Genomic DNA, 20,317 nt, shown 5'->3' with positions numbered 1-20,317 from the left:
CAGACATGACATCACCCGCAGAATACTAAGGACTAAGACCCTGAGCTCTGGGAGAAAGCAGTCTCACTACTGCTGTAGAATTATCAGATGTTTGTGAAAGTACAAAGTATTAGACAAAATACATTGCTTATGCCATCCCAAAATTTGTCAGGTATAGTTACCAATTATACCAAGAATAGTTCTGTTCATCATACAGCAGGGTAACCTGTCTTTGAAATACTAGACTGGTATCAGCTATGTGTCTCGCGGTGTGTGTCAGTGTTCTGCCTGGGACATGACACTGGGGCTGACCTCGTAGGACGGCCCCCTCTGGCTGCCGTCCTGCCCGGGGCAGAAGACTCCGGCCTGCCGCTTCACCAGCCTCTCGTTGGCCATCTGGTGGCTCATCATGGACCGGCTGTCCGTCATACGGTAGGGCGGGTCCCAGTAGAAGTCCTGGACTTTGACCTCGGGGAACTTCATCTTCTTGTCCATGGTGGCGGAGGGCGGGGGCTGCAGGGGCACGGTGGGGAGGGGGTGCTCGAACAGCTTCAGCGGGTCCTGGGGCTGCAGGAAGAAGGGCTGCTTGACCGGCATCTGCATGGACATCTTCTGCACACCGGAGGCCGCAGTCTGGTGCTGGTTCCACAGCTGCGCAGACTGCTCCTGTACCTGCATGTACTGCTGTTTTACAGGACTCACTGTTACACAGGGCATGGATTTACACAGGCCACAGCTTTACATAGGGTATGGATTTACACAGGCCACAGCTTTACATAGGGTATGGATTTACACAGGCCACAGCTTTACATAGGTATGGATTTACACAGGCCACAGATTTACATACGGCATGGATTTACACAGGGCACAGCTTTACATAAGGCATGGATTTACACAGGGCACAGCTTTACATAGGGCATGGATTTACACAGGCCACAGATTAACATAGGAAAAAGGTTTAGTTTGTCATCTAATGCTGCATTCGTTTCCATGGTGATTCCTCAATTAGCTCAGTTGGGGAGTGATAAACACAGTGATGAAGCTGTCGTGGATCGTGCTATGTGGGTGGTGAGGTAGGCATGGAATGTGCATTACTTGCCTGTTGCATGCCTGGGTGGTGAGGTGGGCTGGTATGTGTGTTACTTGCCTGCTGCATGCCTGGGTGGTGAGGTGGGCTGGTATGTGTGTTACTTGCCTGTTGCATGCCTGGGTGGTGAGGTGGGCTGGTATGTGTGTTACTTGCCTGTTGCATGCCTGGGTGGTGAGGTAGGCCAGTATGTGTGTTACTTGCCTGTTGCATGCCTGGGTGGTGAGGTGGACTCTTGCCCAGCTGAGCTGGCCCAGGCTTGGTGGGCGACTGCTGCTGCTGCTGGGACAGGGCCTGGATCTGCAGCTGCGCAGATGGCTGCGCAGTCGGCTGCGTGGCCTGCTGAGGTGGCTGTGGCTGCTGCTGCTGGTTGAGGGCCCCGGGCCCCGAGGGCCGCTGCTGGCTGTAGGGAATGTGCGACGGTTTCCCAGCCTGCACCTGGGCACCGCTCTGGGGGTGGGAGGCCGTCTGCAGGAAGGGCCCGGGGACAGACACACCCGCCGAGAAGGTGAAGCCAGGGCTCACTGAGAACGCCACGGGGGGCGGGATCACATACGCCGGGGGCGGGAACCCTGCAACAAAGACCAATCAATACTCAGTATAACAATCCTTCACCCAATTACTTGGTGTTCAACAGGGGGTCCACAGATCCCTAGAGGTCCTTAAAGGTACAGTAGGGTTGCCAGACATGATATATAATGTAATGTATATAGATTTGGGAAAATATTTCTAAATATATGAATGCCTGAATGCCTTTGAGCTGGGGTGAGGGTCTCTGAATCAAAAAAGGTTCAAAATCCCAGATCTGATTATCCAGTGTCAACATTTCAGTACAAGGATTTGAATGCAGCTGTCAGCGGAAAAAACTGGTGACATGTGACACTATGTTCATAATGCCTTCATGACTGTGGTATAAAACATCCATAATACTTCAGTAAGTAAAATCAGTTCTAAAGCAATTCAGCAGCTGTCACGACAGCATGACGACATGTATTCAGTATTTTCAAGACATGTATTGAGATACCGTATGACAATTGCCATGACAAAAACCCTACACAAGTAGCATTCACATTCACTCATGAGTTATCATAATGGAAGAATAATACAGAATTTGCATTGTACTGACCGGGCCGGCTGGGCAGGGGAGGGAAGGCTCCAGGGTGATGAATCGGGATAAACTGGGAGGAGCTGGTGGTCTGTGTCTGAGTGACCGGAGTCTTCCTTGCCTCTGAGACTGGAGTCTTCCTCATTTCAGACTGCGCCTTCACCTTTGAATACAAACATGAGCCGTCACCAGATGACACAAACACGCTCTGCGTACACATCCCTTAACAGACGGTCCATACACTAGGGCAGTGACAACAGAACTCAATGAACACTCTCTGTGGAACACTATGGTGCCAGACCTTACAAAAGGACGTAAGGTAATATGAACTGACCCGAAGAAACTTGCATCTAGTGCAGACAATATCTGAATAACAAATGTCAGCAAAAGGTCAACAGCACCACGGATGAATGTGAAGGTTTCTGGTGTCGGTTACCTGTTTGCCGATGTCCGTGGTTTTCTCATGGCAGCTCTTCTTGGCTTCGTTCTTCTTCTTGTCTTTTTTCTGTTCGCTCCTGCCGGGGGCGCCGTTGCCCTTGCCGAAGTCCCTCCTCTCCTTCCCGCTCTCCTTCGGGTGGTGGTTCCGGCTGGGCTCGCGCGGTTTGATGTTCTCCTTGAAGGTGACCACCGGGCGCTCGCCGCTCTCCGGCCCGCTGTTCTGGTTCTTTCCGGCGGACAGGACGGACTTGAGGCCGGGGCTGCCCTCGTGGGTCGTCTGCTCGCCGTTGGAGGACTCCTGGAGCACGGGCCCGTCCCGCTCTGGGGGCTCCTCCACTGCTATCTCGGGGATCTCGGTTATGAACAGCAGCAGCCCGTCCTCAATACGGCACTGGATCAGCCTGAAATGCACACAGCACTAATATCTCACTGGATCAGCCTGAAATGCACACAGCACTAATATCTCACTGGATCAGCCTGAAATGTACACAGCACTAATATCTCACTGGATCAGCCTGAAATGCACACAGCACTAATATCTCACTGGATCAGCCTGAAATGTACACAGCACTAATATCTCACTGGATCAGCCTGAAATGCACACAGCACTAATATCTCACTGGATCAGCCTGAAATGTACACAGCACTAATATCTCACTGGATCAGCCTGAAATGCACACAGCCCTAATAGCTCACTGGATCAGCCTGAAATGCACACAGCACTAATATCTCACTGAATAAGGCTGAAACACACACAGCCCTAATATCACACTGGATCAGGCTGAAACGGCACACAGCACATATATTTCCATAGATCGGCCTGCAATGCACACAGCTCTAATATCTGGATCAGCCTGAACAAGCACACGGTACTTATCACAGTTCACTGGACCTCTGAACTCACTGGGGCTTCTGATATACGCTCACTTAGGCAAACAGCCAGAAAAGGTGGACCATGCTAGCAAACATTTGATTTGGTCATGGTCAAGGTCAAGGTCATAGTAATTCCCACATCCTGAAAACCTGCAGAGAGGGCCATTACTGCATGTCAGGCTGCAAGTTTGTCAGTGGAACTTAAAGCAATTCTGGCAATTATGTCCTCCTAGCTAACATGAGATCATAAATGAATAGCTAGCTAGTTTGCTATTTAACTAGTCAGCTATGTAAACAGCTAAGATTATACAGAAAACTAGCACACGGCTGTAGCCATCAAGTCAGCAGAGACTAAGAGAGTTGGCCGACACCACCATGGTGTCACCACAAAGACAAGGTCTCCAACTTATTTTCCAACCACCGTAATCGACAAAAGGAATGCTCTAAAGACTGAATATTCATCCATTCCTGCACAAAAATCTTCAAATAATATAATAATGAACAAAACGTCACCTGCACTGTGCTGCGTTAGCTGCAGCACACATGCCATTGTTCAAAGCTAGAACGTGCTCTAGATTTCAGGCTTCAGTTAATGGCTCACCCACCGGAACAGCGACCTCATTTTTCAGTCGATCGGCATTTGAGTAAAATGTCCTTTGTGTCCTTATTTTTGCGCTTTGAAATTGTTTACAATAATAATAGAGCGTGAAATGCACCGAATTGCATGCACTGAAACCATTTATTTATTATTTATTTATTTATTATCCTTTATTTAACCAGGAAGGTCCCATTGAGATACAATATCTCTTCTGCCAGGGAGTCCTGGTCAAGATGGCAGCAGAAAAATAAAAATTTCATATTAAAAACATACCAAAAAAACAGAACAGACATACAAGGATCAGGAGCTAAAAGGCACTTGTGATATGCATCGCACCACTCTCGTCATGATACATACACAGTATACAACAGCATGCAGTATGGAATGAACTTAAAATTATGCAGTCTGTGTGTGAGAGTGCAGTATGTAACACGTGTGGTTTAGTGAGTCTCACCCAGGCTGGTTATCTGCCACCCACTTCCCCAGGCTGATGAGCCTCTGGTGACGAGCTCGCACCGGGAGCCCCTCCTTATCCACGGCGATGCCCTGGTGGCCTTGGGAAAAGTCCAGCGTCCTGCGCAGAGCGACAAACATCAGGGGGTCAAAACCGAAACGCTGACCGCGGCAGTCGCTTAGCAGCAGAGCGCGCGGTAACCGCGGTGACCTTAGCGTCTGACCGGAGGCGAGCGTTGACTGGTCTGAGCGGGGTTTAGGCACGTACCGCAGAGCTGGTCTCAGAGCCAGAAAGCCCTGGAGCTCAAACTCCTCCGGGAGGGGATTCACTGGAAGGGAAGCAGCACACAGCAGATCAGAGAATGAGCAACACCACAGCACACAAACACCTCAGCTTCAGCACAGGAAGTTCACTGCCAACATCACAGCGCACTGACACTGCATCTTTAACGCAGGAAGATCACTGCCAACATCACAGCGCAGAGACACCTTCTGAGAACACCATTGGCTAGAAATCACATAAGCATCCCATCCTTGTTCTGCAAAGGCTCATTTTTAGTACATGGAAGCTACTAGGCTGCACCGGGCAGCTGTGAGAGGTTTGGTGTAGCCTATAGGAATATGTCTGATGCTCCCCATCATGCACCTACAGATGACAGCTCATTTTCACCTCCGCCAGAGGAACTGGGGCTGTTAGTGAGGAAAATCTTACGGGAAAGAACGGGGATTCCCCATTCGGCCTTACCTGCTGTGCAGGACACGTCCTCCTCCCTCGGCTGGAAGCTGTTGAGAATGGAGACCAGCCAGGGCCAAATGCTGAGGGAACGCAAGAGCAACAGAGCGCTAAGGAACACGGCTATTTGAATGTACAGCGTTAAAGCAAATCAGGAGAAAGCCACAACTGCTGCCTTGAGTCATAACAATCATTTCCATTATCATCTGAGTTCAGCCCATCAGGGATATCCAAATTTAAAAAGCAAGGGATCCAGCTGTGAGTGAAAGAACTACAGTGGGAGTACCTAAGTATATGATACTATGCTCTTCATTAGACGCATATGACAGCCTCTGTTAGACACGTACTTCAGTCTAGGTTAGACGCACGCTACAGTCTGTTAGACACAGTCTGTTAGACACAATCTTCAGTCTAGGTTAGACGCACGCTACAGTCTGTTAGACACAGTCTGTTAGACACAATCTTCAGTCTAGGTTAGACGCACGCTACAGTCTGTTAGACACATACCTTAGTCTAGGTTACACGCACGCTACAGTCTGTTAGACACAGTCCGTTAGACACATACCTTAATCAAGATTAGACGTACACTACAGTCTGTCAGACACAATCTTCAGTCTAGGTTAGACGCACGCTACAGTCTGTTAGACACATACCTTAGTCTAGGTTACACGCACGCTACAGTCTGTTAGACACAGTCCGTTAGACACATACCTTAATCAAGGTTAGACGTACACTACAGTCTGTCAGACACAATCTTCAGTCTAGGTTAGACGCACGCTACAGTCTGTTAGACACTTACTACTGTCTCTTGTCCACGGCGCTCTCGTGGAAGACGGTTGGACGGAGGCGGAGCCACTCCAGGGACACCTTGATGGCAGGCAAAGGGCACTCGCCCAAAATCTCCGCCCGGTTCCTGTTGAGCAACGCCCGGCTGCACATCACGCCCAGGAAAGACACTGCAAGAGAGGGAAAGGCAAGGTGTGATACATCGACAGCTGCAGGAAGCACCACACCCTACATTCGCTAAAGGTGCGAAAAGAATGTCCCAGTAACACAGAGAAGACATTTCAAAAAACACAATGTTTTAAGTAAAGGAAGGGTGCACTTAAACGGGAAGCTGACAGAGAAACTGGTCTTTGTGGACAATACGAAAGAGGGGAAAATTGGCCTTTGTGGACAATATCAGAAAAAGGGTGGCGGAGGAATTGGGTCTTTGAGAACGATATGAGAAAGGGAGGTGGGGGGGAAATCGGTCTTTGTGGACGATATGAGGGAGGGAACTGGGGGAATTGTTCTTTTGGATGATACAAGAGAGAGCAAGGGAGGGAGGGAGGAAGGGAGAGTGAGAAAAGAAAGGGAGCAGATGGAGATACGTACTGAACAGCCCGAGCTGCTGGATCCAGCTCATCTGCTCTTCGGGACTGAAGCTCTGATCGTCCGACTCACTGCTGAAGTCTCTCAGGTGATGCAGCTCAAACAGGTTGATCACCGTGATGTGGACCAGCTGCTGGGAGCTGAATGCCTTCTGAAGAATCAGCTTCTATAAAATGCCAAAAAGAGACAAGTTAATGTATACCTCCTGGATCTCTCCAATGACAGAGAAACAAGATAATTCACCACTCCTGCACCTCTCTAATGCAGAAGAGAAACTGGTTAATGCGCCATTCCTACATCTTCCAAATCTATCACATAATCAAACCAATACACCACTAATAACTAATAATCCTGCTTCTCTCAAGTGCCAAATGTGCTGGCATAACTGAAATGCATGACAGTTCCTAGGACCTTTGATGAACACAGTTAGTACATTGCTATGTTGAGGAATAAGAGCCCTTCTGTGACTGAATATTTGCCATATAAACTGAGAGCACTCTCAGACTGCCTCATCACTGATGCATCCTCCAATTTGGAAGGGCACACAAGTGTGCATCTCCTCCAATTCACACTTCCTCTAGAGTGTATGCAGCCAGCCAGTTTTACTTCACTCTGCAGCCCACCAGCTGAGCTGTGCTGGAACACCAGACAACGAAAAGCTACGTCATAAGTGTCAATCAACCGGAGAAGCTGTTATTCAGCAATGAGGCTGTCCTTGGAACCTGAAAGTACTCTTTCAGTATTTAAGCAAAACGGAAACAAACCTTGTTTAGCACTGAAATTTACTCTTCTAGTACTTAAATAAACCCAAAAGGGCTCTTATCTTGGTACCACAGACTCATCTTTCAATATTTAAATAGAGCTGAAACTGACATATAAAAGCAATAATTGCAGACAAAGTTATTGTTAGAGGCCAGCGTCTAATTTCATGGCCATTGGGCTTTAAGGATTTAAATAAAACTGAAATGGTCCCTTGTTTAGTACCTGAAACTGCTCCTCCAGCTTCTCTCTCAGACCGTTGAGTTTCTCCAGGCTCTTGCTTAAGTAGACATGGCCATGGAACTTGATGAAGGCCTTGATGAAATCAGACACGCTCCACTTTGTTTTGACCTCGTCACGGCTACAAATACACAAACGGCATGGAGAGGGATCCAATCAGCATGGCCACAGATTCAACGTTTCATATGGGCTACAACAGTATACAACATACAATATCCGATAACAGAAACTCACTTATGAATAAATTCTGAAAAACAACTGTGGTCAATACCATTTTGAGTTAAATGGCATTACAGATTAGAGCACAATGTTTGGACTTCACAAAAATGGCAGGAAATACCAATAAAATAGGGATGTCAGTCACAAGTCATGCAGAGGCAACTACATGATATTTATTCCACCCTGCACCCACCCAAGTAATTAACTACACTCTGAGAGCTTCTTGAGATGACATCAGTCACCAAGGATTTGTGGGCAAGTATGCATTGGACTTTAAAGAAGCCTGCAGGTCTGAAACATCAGTGTCTCCCATGCCTTACCTCTCTAGAGCTTTCGAGAGTGCTTTCTGCAAGTTGGTAGAAGCTGCCGGAAAGGGGAACTTGACAGCAATGCTCCTGCAGTAGTAGAATATGGTGGTGAGGTGGTCCCCTTTAGAGGAGGCCAAGATCGCTAGCTGATTGTAAGGTTGACCTGTTCCAAACGAGAGAGGGAAAACATTCTCAAATCACAGCAAGAGACCGATGTGTGAGGAATATGCGTCTCTACCCAAACATGGCACACTTTCTGGAAATTTCTATTTGAGAATTTCTTTCAAACAAATGGTTTGGTTTTCAAACAGTTCAAAAAAATTGCAAATGAACTCTTACCATTAGATGGTACAAGCTGAGCTGCATGTCTGTAATAGGACTCTGCCTGGCTGGTTTGGTTGCGGTAACGTGCTAAGGATACATTTTAAAAAATGTTAACAAAGAAAAATACAACGGAAAAGCACTCTGGAATTATAATTTCAAAACCATTTCAACACATTTGATTCAGATAGTTTAAGCCATTATTGTTACAACTATGATGAACTGCAATCTTCACAAGAAAATGAACAATAGACCTGTTTAAACCCCATAGCCTTTCAGCAATATAAAGTTGTTTAAATTCGATGGTTGTGAGCACTGAAAAGCAGCTACAATCTCAGGGCCTATGATTACTGCAGACTCATTTAGCATGTAATGTAGGGTTTAAATTCTGTGAGCACTGTACAGCAGGTGAAACTCACCAATGTCTCCCAGGTGAACGAGACAGTGCTGGCAGATGTAGGAGCAGGAGCTGGGCTGTGGCTTCACTATGGAGCCGCTGCTGTTCTGCTTATTGCTGATTATTCCCAGCTGAGAGGATTTCACCCGGCAGGGCAAGTCCACGTTAAACACGGTGCACAGCTCCTGCAATAACTGCGGGGAAAACAACACGGTTCATATTCCCAGCGCGAGATGCGCTTAATTGAATACTATATCACCCTCACGCCACCCTCACCCCCGCCCCCACCCCAAAGAAGACTTTGCTGCCTATACCTATATCAGAGATGAACACACCATCTTCTACCCTTGGTTACCAAACTGCCCATGTAATGCTTTGTATATTTACCTAAAGCATTCTCTCAATATCTGATGAGATCAGATAACAAATAATATGTAGTATTTAAGTTATATGGTATTGCAGGGGCTGTGTTCTTTTCACTGGTAAACTCAGCCAATCCCCTTGACCTGGCAAGTGCCAAAAAAAACTTAGTGGAACCCAGGCTGTGCTGCCAGATTGGGCTGGTTGGTAGCCCAGAGGACTACTACGCAGATTTATGACCTGTCCACCCTGTGTACGGTGAAGGCATTTTGCATTTCATATGCAGAAAAAAAAATAATTATTATAATTTGTTAAATTAAATGCTAATCGTTACACTGCTATTATACATAAATATATACATTTATCCAATGATACAACCCCACTCAGGTGTAGGCGCTACGCACCTGCGTATAGAAGCCACTAGCTGCCTCGAGGAAAAGGGACAGGTTGGCCTGCACCTCGCTCCTGTTGGGGTTGGCTCTGTTCTTGGCCTGACTCTGTAATGTGGTTATCTGGTTCTTAAAAGCGTGGTTCCAGCTGGAGAACAAAGAACACACAGGACAAAAGTGAAATACGGTGGGCTGCGTTACAACAGCAGTTCACCAAGGAAAGGGTCATATTCATGGCACCGACCTGTCAGACAACCGGACAAGAAATTCATGAGATTATATTTTAAAAGACCATCATCATGCCATTGCGGCATTTTAATACATCTAAAGACTCAGTCAGGATCGTCCTCAGTTCACACACTCACCAGTTAACCAGATAAACAAAGAACTAAGGTATTACATGATTACAGGAAGAAAACGTATCCATAAAACAGGATGAGGAACAGTTACAACAGCTTACAGGTCTTGTTCCACTTTTTTGTCCAGGGCGTACTCCAGGTCTGTCACCAGCATCTTCTGGTACAGGTCCTGCAGGGCCTGTCTGGATGTCCACACCTCTGCCGGACCCAGCTTTGAATCTGCACAGACCAAGAACACTGCGCTGCATTTACACTGACTTTTTACTCTGCTGCATTTACACTGACTTATACTGAGCTGCATTTAGGCCTACACTGAATTATATTCACCCTGTTGCATTTACACTGAATTATATTCACTCTGCTGCATTTACACTGACTTATGTTCACACCGCTGCATTTACGCTGACAGTGACACATACTGATAAATTTCTACACTTTCACTTATTTGTCTCCACCATCAATTCATTCAACTGATGTTATTGTGAATGTTGGAACAATGTCAATGGTTTTCACACTAAGACCATCACTGAAGCACAGCAGTCACAGTAAAACCATCACTGAAGCACAGCAGTCACAGTAAAACCATCACTGGAACACAGCAATCACAGTAAGACCATCGTGGGAACACAGCAGTCACAGTAAAACCGTTGCTGAAAAACAGCAGTCACAGACCATCACTGGAACACAGCAGTCACAGTAAAACCGTTGCTGAAAAACAGCAGTCACAGACCATCACTGGAACACAGCAGTCACAGTAAAACCATCGCTGGAACACAGCAATCACAGTAAGACCATCGTGGGAACACAGCAGTCACAGTAACACCATCGTGGGAACACAGCAGTCATAGTAACACCATTGCTGATACACAGCAGTCACAGTAACACCATTGCTGAAACACAGCAGTCACAGACCATCACTGGAACACAGCAGTCACAGTAACACCATCGTGGGAACACAGCAGTCATAGTAACACCATTGCCGAAACACAGCAGTCACAGTAACACCATTGCCGAAACACAGCAGTCACAGTTACACCATTGCTGAAAAACAGCAGTCACAGACCATCACTGGAACACAGCAGTCACAGTAAAACCACCGCTGAAACACAGCAGTCACAGTACGTATCATAGAATATATACACAACTGTTTGTTTCATGCATTTTATACCATTTAAAGGGCAAATATGCTAAAAGTCAACACCTGTAAGTAGTTAAAACATCACAACTGTCACCAACCACAGGCTACATTCACGTAGTAGTAAATCAAGTCAACGCATTAAAAATAAGGCGTTACGCTTGAATGATACAAAATGTGATGAAAATGAACTGTTAATTCAGACAGCAAACTTCTCTGAAGTGCAATGATCGAAATAAAAGAAACAACACAATCGACAATTAGCAAGTAATTCAAAATCAAATCAGCCTGAGGGCTATGTAAACACTTCTCATGCTAGCATTAACCCAATAACGTAAACATTTCAAGCATTTCTCCTACTCCACACAGAATTAAAATTACTCAGACAATTATTTTACGCGTTCTTGTTTTCAGGAAAAGTGACAATGAATATGTTATTGCATCATTTTACTCCTCGATTCATGAGCCGGCCACTAACAAACATTCCTCATTCAAGACTCCCTTTGTCCCCGAAGGATTGGTTGTGCCAGTAGCCTGAAGATTTGCTCGCAGGGTTGAATCTGCAATGGTTTCCTAGAGAGCTAGGGGCAATGAAGGGGGTAAGTGTTGACCCAGCGGGCAAAAGACTTGCTACAATACTGGGACGCTAGCCAGTCAACACAGCTTTCACTCATAATGGCAGAGCATTTCCAAAATCTATCTTTTTTTTTTTTCTCTGAATGGGAATTTAAAGGGGGTTTTACACTGACTGACATGCAGTTAGTTATGAGGAAGGTGGAAGTTTCAGTACTATTAAACAAGCCATCGTTTTCCTGCAGCCTATAATGTGAGAGATGTGTGAGCAATCGCAATAAAGCACGAGTGTATAGGAAATCTGTGAGATAGGTGAGCCTCACTGGAAAAGGTTAGTAAGTATGCCACGCAGCAGTCGCGACAACACCGCCACTGGAACACAGCAGTAACAATAACACTGTCAAATCACAACAACACCGCCACTGGAACACCTCTGTCGCAACAACACTGTCACTGGAACACAGCAGTAACAACAACACTCACTGGAACACTGCCGTCACAACAATACAGTCACTGGAACACATAAATCACAACAACACTCACTGGAACACAGTGGTCACAACAACGCTGTCACTGGAACACAGAGGTCATGACACTGATACTGGAACACAGCCATCACAACAACACTGTCACAATAACACAACTGCCATAGCATCAATGTGTACAGTACAAAACTGGCACTAGGTGTGTTCCTTCAGAAAGAACATTTCAAACAGAAGACAGATCCCCCTGTTCTATAGCGCAGTTAACCTCACACATTTCAGATTATAAATTCATGACAATGTGCAAAAGTCAAGCTATGGTGTATCTGGCTCCCTTTGGACTTGCCATCAGTGGTCGTACGTTTCATTACTGTGGTGCCTGCACCCAAGCAGAAACACTGAAAATGAAGCACCTGGACAGATGCACTCACCCAAGAGACAGTGACTGTTTTACATCCCTCAGGTCACACAGTAATACAGGAGAGCTAGCACACCAATTGCAGGAGGGATATTTATCTCTGTGACAATAACTGCGCATGTTGAAGACACCTGGTATACTACTCAAAACTTGGCTCATACACTGCTAATTACCCCTGCCCTACAAATACCAACCTGGCTTATGAAGAGCTTTTGAGCATGTCGGCATTCTTTCACATAGTCATTTCTAAAAACCAAACTACAAATTCAATGTGGGACATGTCTGACATTTCCCACAAAACTCACTGATCTCTTAGCAAACTCTTAAAACTGAGTGACTACTAGTCGGTGCCTCTTCCTATTTCCCCTGTCCATCAATCAACTTCAGAAAGCTGTCGGCTGTGGTAAATTACCGGGTGAAATATTTTGCAGTGCAAGCTTCCTATACACCCTGTTGTCGGGTCTACCCTTCCTCCCTGGTATGGATTTTTAATTACAAAAGCCAAAACTGTCACAACATCACAAAAGGCACCAAGTAACAGACCACATAAAAATGAGACGAAGAATAACTATATAAAACATAGCTGTGAGAACAACATTAAGTAAATCGGTAAAACCCGTCAGAGTAAATGATAAAACCGATGTGAAACTTACCAGTCATATCCGCCTTCAGGGCCTCTGCCTGCCTGTTTAAATACAAAGAAAAGAAACATGCCATTGACTGCCAGCATACAGCAACACAACATAAAACTACACACACAGCTACCTGAACATTATGCTTAACTCGATCAGTGATGCACAAATACGACACAGGTTCACAGATCTTTAAATCCACTGGGTGGCTCATCCAATAGAGTCTGAAATGCCAGCCAAGGCAGTTGTTAGAGATATGTGCACAGCATCTACCCAGCACTGAAAACATGACTGAAAAGAAAGCTTGTTGTACTGCTGAAAAGTCATTTTCATTGGCCGTTGATGCTATGGAAAGGTTGGCTCCCTTGGTCTTCACAAGGTGTGAACAATATGGAAATTATATGCCAATGTCAGTAACCAAACTTTGGCTGGCCATGATGGCAGATGCAGGCATTCCAACAAGGTTTCTTTCGATGTAATAAGCTAAAGATATAATAAGAAATAAGAAAGAAAAATAATAGAGAATGTCAGTTCAAAACAATACAAATCAATAATAGTAGTGCATGAAAACCTTGCCACGTTTCAATTTTCTCAAATAAATGTGATTTATGCTCCCCATGCCTTCATTATATTGGATTTTTTTTTATATAGATCACATCTTTATCACAAATGCATGGCACTTTCATTGTTTAATATGATCTAGCAGAGGTAAATGACAACCACTAATGAATATATATTGTTTATATAGTTTGGAACAGAGATAAAGATGATAGGCCTATATAGAGTATTTTTGCATTAATTTTATTTCAGTAATGCTTTAAAATGCAGGTTAACGGTTTCACAGGTTGAATAAGAAAACAACACAAGGCTGAAGGTTAACTATCAAAACACAATTTCCATTCGTTTAAATACAAACTGTGGGCTTAATCTGGGCTTACTGCACTTACTGGAAATAACAGTGGATGTTCAATATAAAGTTAAAAATGATCCTACTTAAATTAATTATAAAACATCTGTCTGGGGTAGAAATATATAGAAATATATACACCATTGAGAAATTGACTGTGCAAAACATGTATTGGTCAAACAGAAAAATACTATTCTATTTACTCTCGTAGAGTACAAGGGTAGAACAAAGTACTTACAATACCCAACAAATACAGTGGTCACACTAGCCCATGGAATGCTGCGTTCCACGTTTCAAAATCGGCATTTTACACTAATTCACTTGGGTTCTGATAAAAACCATTTTTGCCATAATATGCCAACTCACAATAACAACACAATAAATGTATGTCGCTCAAGAATTTCATTATGACACTGAAAATACCTGGTGCAAGAAATTGACACAGTTGTGACTCCAAAAAGGAATTATCACTGCTCATAAGCACCTGGCAACACTACAAGATCTTATCCTGTGTGACCAATGAACCATTTCATGATTTAAAAAGTGGACCACTACAATGAAGTCAACTAAAAGGGTAGTTAAGGACAGCATAACACATGATATTTTCACACAACATTGAAAACAAAGATCTACACAAGGTAAACTCCTGTCAACTGTGCTGAAACAATGAAACTACATAAAATTCTTCCTGTTGGGATTTGGTGTCAATTTCAGACTGAAAAGAGTACAGGCAAATGAGGTCAGGTACGGCATTGCAATTGAAGAACCCCACTCTCCGAGAAGACTGACAATTCTATCAATTTGCAGTCCTGGACAATTTCTGCAGGTTTTCACACAAACATGCCCATGCTTTTTGCAAGTCAAGTCAATCAACAAATTTCTCTCTTCATATGTAAAACAAAATGCCCAACAAAATTTGACCGGCGGAAAGAACTTGAAACACATCAGTCAATAACAAGCAAGTCTTTACGTTCTATTTGATTATTATTAATTTCACTTACTCATTAAAGTGAAACGTATCAGGCCATTGCCTGTGTCGCATAAAACACCCTGCTCTAGTGATGTCTGTGCCAACCATAATACAAATGTGAATAACAGCAACTTTGCTCAGCAAACCACTGTTTAGCTTTATTAAACCTCAACATTAAACTGTATTAAACAAAGTACTCAACATTAACAAAGACTCACTTCTAGTCCTAGTTACTGATCACAACCCTGGACATTCAGCAGCTACAGGCCAAGAAACAATGGCAAATGTCATGTTTTTAGGTTGCCTAGCCAGAGTACTGCCAACAATCCCAGAATATATTTAGGATCCTTTATAAAAGTTTATATATTCTCAATTTAGGTAAAACGGGTCCTGCAGAAAGGCAGTTTCTATCTAGATTCAAGACACTCAGGGCCACTAAGAAATGTCAAACATATCAGCTTGCTTAAAGAGTGATCCTCAAGAAAGATTGCCAGAATTAGCCACGTATTTTCTTACTTAACAAAAAATTTTTAAATTAAAAATCATAATCTTCACCCAGTGCAAAACAAACAGTACAACTTCAAGTTAATACATTATTTGTAAGGATGCAGGTTGTCTCAGACATGGCAACATACATAAGCATTCAAGGTACAAAGACATGAGTTCTGACAGAGAACAGGCGACAAACAGCAAATAATGCACTTTTTATGCATAACTTTACAACTTAAGTGACGGATTCTTTTCATTATGAAGTGAGTTCGCTATGGTTGCACTAAATGTGTGATGTTCTGACAGGAGCTTAAGTTACCAAGAGGAACAGAAAACATAGGCAGAGCAGCGCGCTTCTGCTCCACTTGAGCTCGCACAACGAACATCTTTACCATGTCGAACTTTCAAGTCGCCGTCGTGAGGTCGTTTTTTCTATTATTGGGATGTAGCTTAACGGTTCGTGCTAAGATCAAGTGTAAACAGAAGTACTGTGGGCTGCAATCTACTCTAACGTTAATCACATTTTATTTTAAAATGGCGCAAATTTGTGTTTTTGGAAGCACTTGGATGACAGTGGAATCTGATGTTCATTCCGTATTCACTTGAGTTTCCACCTACGGTTTTTACCATCGAATTAAAATAGCATCGAATTAAAATTAGGCCGATGGAAGAAGTAGAGCACTATTTGACAGGAAGCGCTAGTCTTATTCTCCGCACAGCTTTCTCACTATTTAGCAGCCAACCACTGCGGCAGTTTATTATTACAAGCACAGAACTATAAGAGACCTAAGGTGATAAATTCTTCACGTACAGTTATTAATGCCGTCAGGAATTACCGTCGTGTTGCATTGTTGTAATTCAGGTGGTTGTTCCAGTGATATAATTTTCCCACCCCAGCAACCTAGCCACAATATACAACAAAACGAAACCGATATTGGCTAGCTAACCATGTTAGGCCACAGAGAAAACATCCAAGTCATTTTCCTGTCGCTAGCTAACGTTTCCTTTCTAGTCTTATAACGTTTGCGAGCCGATAGTCCACATTACACATTTTGATCTACCAAAGATCTGGCTAGCAGATACAGTTAGTGTAGTGAAATCCCAATATCTAAGGTCGACATACATTCAACAACGCTGTTCTGATATTGAAACCATTGCATTGTAGCTGTCTAGCTAGCTACGACTAATGTGACCTACCTGAAAAAATCCACTTCTGGACAAAAGACCAAACAGAGCTTGCTTTTCGTGTGACTTGGCAAGGCGTAAGGTAGCTGGCTACCCAGCCGTCTCATATGCCTAGTTAACTACCCACCTACATAGAACATTAACTTCTGCTACTCCTGTGACAACGAGAATTGTGGTTTATCGTGTAGTAACTTCATAGCTGGCTAACCAGCTAGCTATCGTTAGTCAGCCAGCTTGCTACCTGGCTGAGTTTTTGAGCGGGGGCGTGAGTCAATCTCTTTCACAACCTCCAAGCGTCCACAACTGACACAGATCAAACATAACTAGAAAGTACGTCGTTAGCAACTTAGTTGCTATGCTCTTTTCGGCTGAAATAGTCGAATGTTGGGTACGTTAGCTAGCATGTGTATGCAATTTTGATGAAGCAACTGGCCACCAGAGACTCAGGTTATGTAGATGACAAGAGTAATGGACACCTGGCGGGTTCTGTCAGATAACTTAAATTATGTTATACAAGCTAGCTCAGCTGTATTTACATGTACTGGGTGATCTTGAATTTGAATCTGCAAGCGAACACAAACAATAATAGCTAGTTTAATTACTTCAAACATGTGCACTCGCTATCACCATGCGAACATTACAATCATTTCAGCGTAAGATTCCACGATCACCAGCTAGCTGAAGGTTGCTAACGGCTAAATATATAACACAGGTACCAAATGTAGCTAGCGTGCTGACGCCTTTTTGGAACCCGTCAGTTTTCCGACTGGATCGTTTACATTCCCATCTGAACGTAAGGGTACGACAGCTAAAAATGCACATCTGCCTAATCATTACCCAATCTTAGGTACCATTAAACTAGCCAACTAGCACCAGTTGAACGCACAGTTAGCATGCGTTAGCTAGTCGCAAACGTTAGATAGCCAGGAATCAAACGTAACCTACTCAACGAAGTGGTTGCCTAACTTGTAGTTATTTGTCTAATGCAATGCCGTTACATCTTAGCTTTAACGATATACATTTGCTACACAAATATGCATCCGAGTGAAATTAGCTAGTCTAGCCGACCAGCTAGTTAGCTTGGGCGCATTGGTTAGCTCAACGTTACATCCAATAACTTAGCAACAAGGTTGTCGCTGTCAGTGAGCAGGCTAGCAAAATTAACCATAGTGTTCACTTTATGGTTATCACCTTGTTCGCCCGCATGTAACGGGCTAAGTAAGCTTGCGGGCCCAATTATAAATTGGTTATCTGACCACCACTGTACATCTAACTGGCGAGGTGCATTCACCATTTACTAGCTAGCTAGGTTGGACAGCTTCCGACCAGCTTCGTTCGAGACCTCAAAACAGTAACGTTGGCTAACGTTAGCTGCATAGGCTAAATATTAATCGACCGCCTACACCAAGCCAGTGTGATATCGTATGTATGCATTTCTAATTAAAGCTATGTTAGTTTGAAAAATCAGTCACTGGAAACATTTACCTTAAGTATTGGGCGCAGAGGTTCATCCTGCTCAATCGCCTATCTTAGACGAGCACTGGTCCAGCAGAAGCAGGAGCAATTCCCGGCGCCATATTGTTCCTCTCTCCGTCACCAACAGGAGCCCGAGCGGACAAACATACCATCTTCGGGATCCAAAGAAGGGAGGGAAACCAAAACCTTTGAGCAGCCTGGAGCTAGCTAGGTAGTCACTGTTAAGTTACTAGCTAGCTAGCAGTGCTCACCACTGCAGTCACAACCACTCGATAGAACGATGAAATATACGCTTCAGTAGCTTGCAGTCCAGCAGACTTGTACTAGTTAGCTAGCAAAATATCCACGGGGTTAAGAAATAAACGTAAAACTATAATAACAGTAGCTGGTAATGGACGAACTCGATACTACTAGTCAGTCCCCTCGTCCTCGCGGTCCCGGTCAAAAACAACAGGATCACGATCGCTCACTTGGGTGCTTTTTTGCTACTATTTCTCCCCTCCCCCGGTTGATTTAGGAAATAAACGCCATTTTGGTTCAAAATAAATCCATTTTAAATGTACGAGTGAATATGGCCGCTCTGACAGCAAATTTCTTCTCCGCCCATTTTGTGAATCATACTGGTCCATGTGAAGAGTAGCGACACTGATAAAATTGGACCATGGATATAATTAGCGCCATCTTGTGTGAGGAAAAAAACATTGCCCATGCGCAATGCATGGTGACGTTTGAGGTGAGGCTAATATGTTACTATATTAACACTAAATAAAACTTCGCACCAGATAAATCAGTTTCTGAAGACAAAATCACTGACACTTGACAATTTTTTTATGTGGAAATTGTTTACATACTTTAAAGATTGCTGAACAAGATCCTTTCATTGGCTCAGTCACAGATAATATCTGGTTGGAGTGAAAGAAAGAGTGGGAATTGTTTTGGCATAAAACTTTAAAAAATGGCTTCACCAAGAACTAAAGATGATTTAGAACTAGATCTGCTACATTGTAGAATAACTTAGTCAGAAACATGTAGCCTATAACAAACACCCACTGGAGACAATAATAAAAAAATTAATTAATTTCACCCTACAGACCAATTTAATTTAGCTTGAATTGCTCAGTTATCTGAGAAAATACCAGTGTGATTCAGTGACGGGTACAATAAGCCTAGTCATATCAGAGAATCTACGAACAATAGCTTGGTTTGTTCTGTTAGCTGCTATGAATCTACTTGAACATTTATATGAACATTGTATTCATTTTTGCCACTGGACATCAATAGCTGAAGTTAATTCTATTTAACATGGTTGGTCATAACAACTAGTACCTTACTTACAGCAGCAACCTAATGAGCATAACACACACGCTAACTGGTTTCTACATTATATATAGTCAGCTCCATATAATGTTTGGGACAAAGGCATTTTATTTTTTCTCTACAATTTTAGATTTGTAATCAAACAGTCCACATGCGATTAAAGTACACATTCTCAGCTTTTATTTATTTTTGTACACTTTGGTTTCACCCTTTAGAAATTACAGCATTTTTTATACATGCCCCATTTCAGGGCACTATTTCTATCATCAGGCCAGTTAGTGGAACTATGACAATCTGCCTGTTTCAGTTGTTTTTTTATTTTTTTATTTATTTATTATATATATAGTTTTTCAATCATTTAGTCATGCACTCGGCTTTGAAATTATGTATTGTAATCTTTCTCTCTGAATCAGTTTTCTAAATTATTGCATACGCAAGGCTTTTAAATTGCTGTAAATTGTGATGCATATGCACTGCAATGTATAAACAGCATATACACTGCAGTTATGAAAAACTCAATGCAAAAAGGACAGCTTTCTTTCTTAGCCACAGCTTTTTTTCACACTGTTGGATAACACTGGGTTTTCCTGAAAGGCACAGTTTTAGTTTTGTTTTGTTTGGTTTTGTTTTTGGTTGCATTTTTCTCTGTGTTGTATAACATCACGCTTTTGTTGATCTCAGGGTCAGTGATTTTGTATTGTTATTATTTGTTGTTGTTGTTCTCTCAGGCAATTGTTTCAT

General features: G+C 43.4%; 1 protein-coding gene across 9 annotated transcripts in view; it reads right to left on the bottom strand.

Annotated features, from left to right (window-relative positions):
- Positions 1 to 18,881, bottom strand: part of smg7 (SMG7 nonsense mediated mRNA decay factor) — a 28,343-nt gene extending 9,462 nt beyond the window's left edge. For 2 of the 9 annotated variants that reach the window (XM_064338388.1, XM_064338390.1), the window contains exons 1-17: positions 18,269 to 18,881; positions 13,254 to 13,285; positions 10,094 to 10,211; positions 9,649 to 9,781; positions 8,907 to 9,078; positions 8,506 to 8,577; positions 8,179 to 8,329; positions 7,625 to 7,760; positions 6,644 to 6,806; positions 6,066 to 6,222; positions 5,279 to 5,349; positions 4,802 to 4,862; positions 4,535 to 4,654; positions 2,608 to 3,010; positions 2,193 to 2,334; positions 1,271 to 1,638; positions 292 to 663 (exon numbers count right to left, since the gene is read on the bottom strand). In XM_064338388.1, the coding sequence (XP_064194458.1) occupies positions 292 to 663; positions 1,271 to 1,638; positions 2,193 to 2,334; positions 2,608 to 3,010; positions 4,535 to 4,654; positions 4,802 to 4,862; positions 5,279 to 5,349; positions 6,066 to 6,222; positions 6,644 to 6,806; positions 7,625 to 7,760; positions 8,179 to 8,329; positions 8,506 to 8,577; positions 8,907 to 9,078; positions 9,649 to 9,781; positions 10,094 to 10,211; positions 13,254 to 13,285; positions 18,269 to 18,294 (2,697 nt within the window). In that variant the 5' untranslated portion in view covers positions 18,295 to 18,881. Of the gene's footprint in view, positions 1 to 291; positions 664 to 1,270; positions 1,639 to 2,192; positions 2,335 to 2,607; positions 3,011 to 4,534; positions 4,655 to 4,801; positions 4,863 to 5,278; positions 5,350 to 6,065; positions 6,223 to 6,643; positions 6,807 to 7,624; positions 7,761 to 8,178; positions 8,330 to 8,505; positions 8,578 to 8,906; positions 9,079 to 9,648; positions 9,782 to 10,093; positions 10,212 to 13,253; positions 13,286 to 16,795; positions 17,616 to 18,268 lie in introns of those variants that run through there. The other 7 variants (XM_064338391.1, XM_064338393.1, XM_064338389.1 and 4 more) reach the window with 6 other exon arrangements.
- Between the last annotated feature and the right edge of the window lie 1,436 nt (positions 18,882 to 20,317).

Source organism: Anguilla rostrata, chromosome 6, assembly GCF_018555375.3.
Source record: "Anguilla rostrata isolate EN2019 chromosome 6, ASM1855537v3, whole genome shotgun sequence".
NCBI lineage: Eukaryota > Metazoa > Chordata > Actinopteri > Anguilliformes > Anguillidae > Anguilla > Anguilla rostrata.
This window is presented reverse-complemented; position numbering and strand designations above follow the sequence as displayed.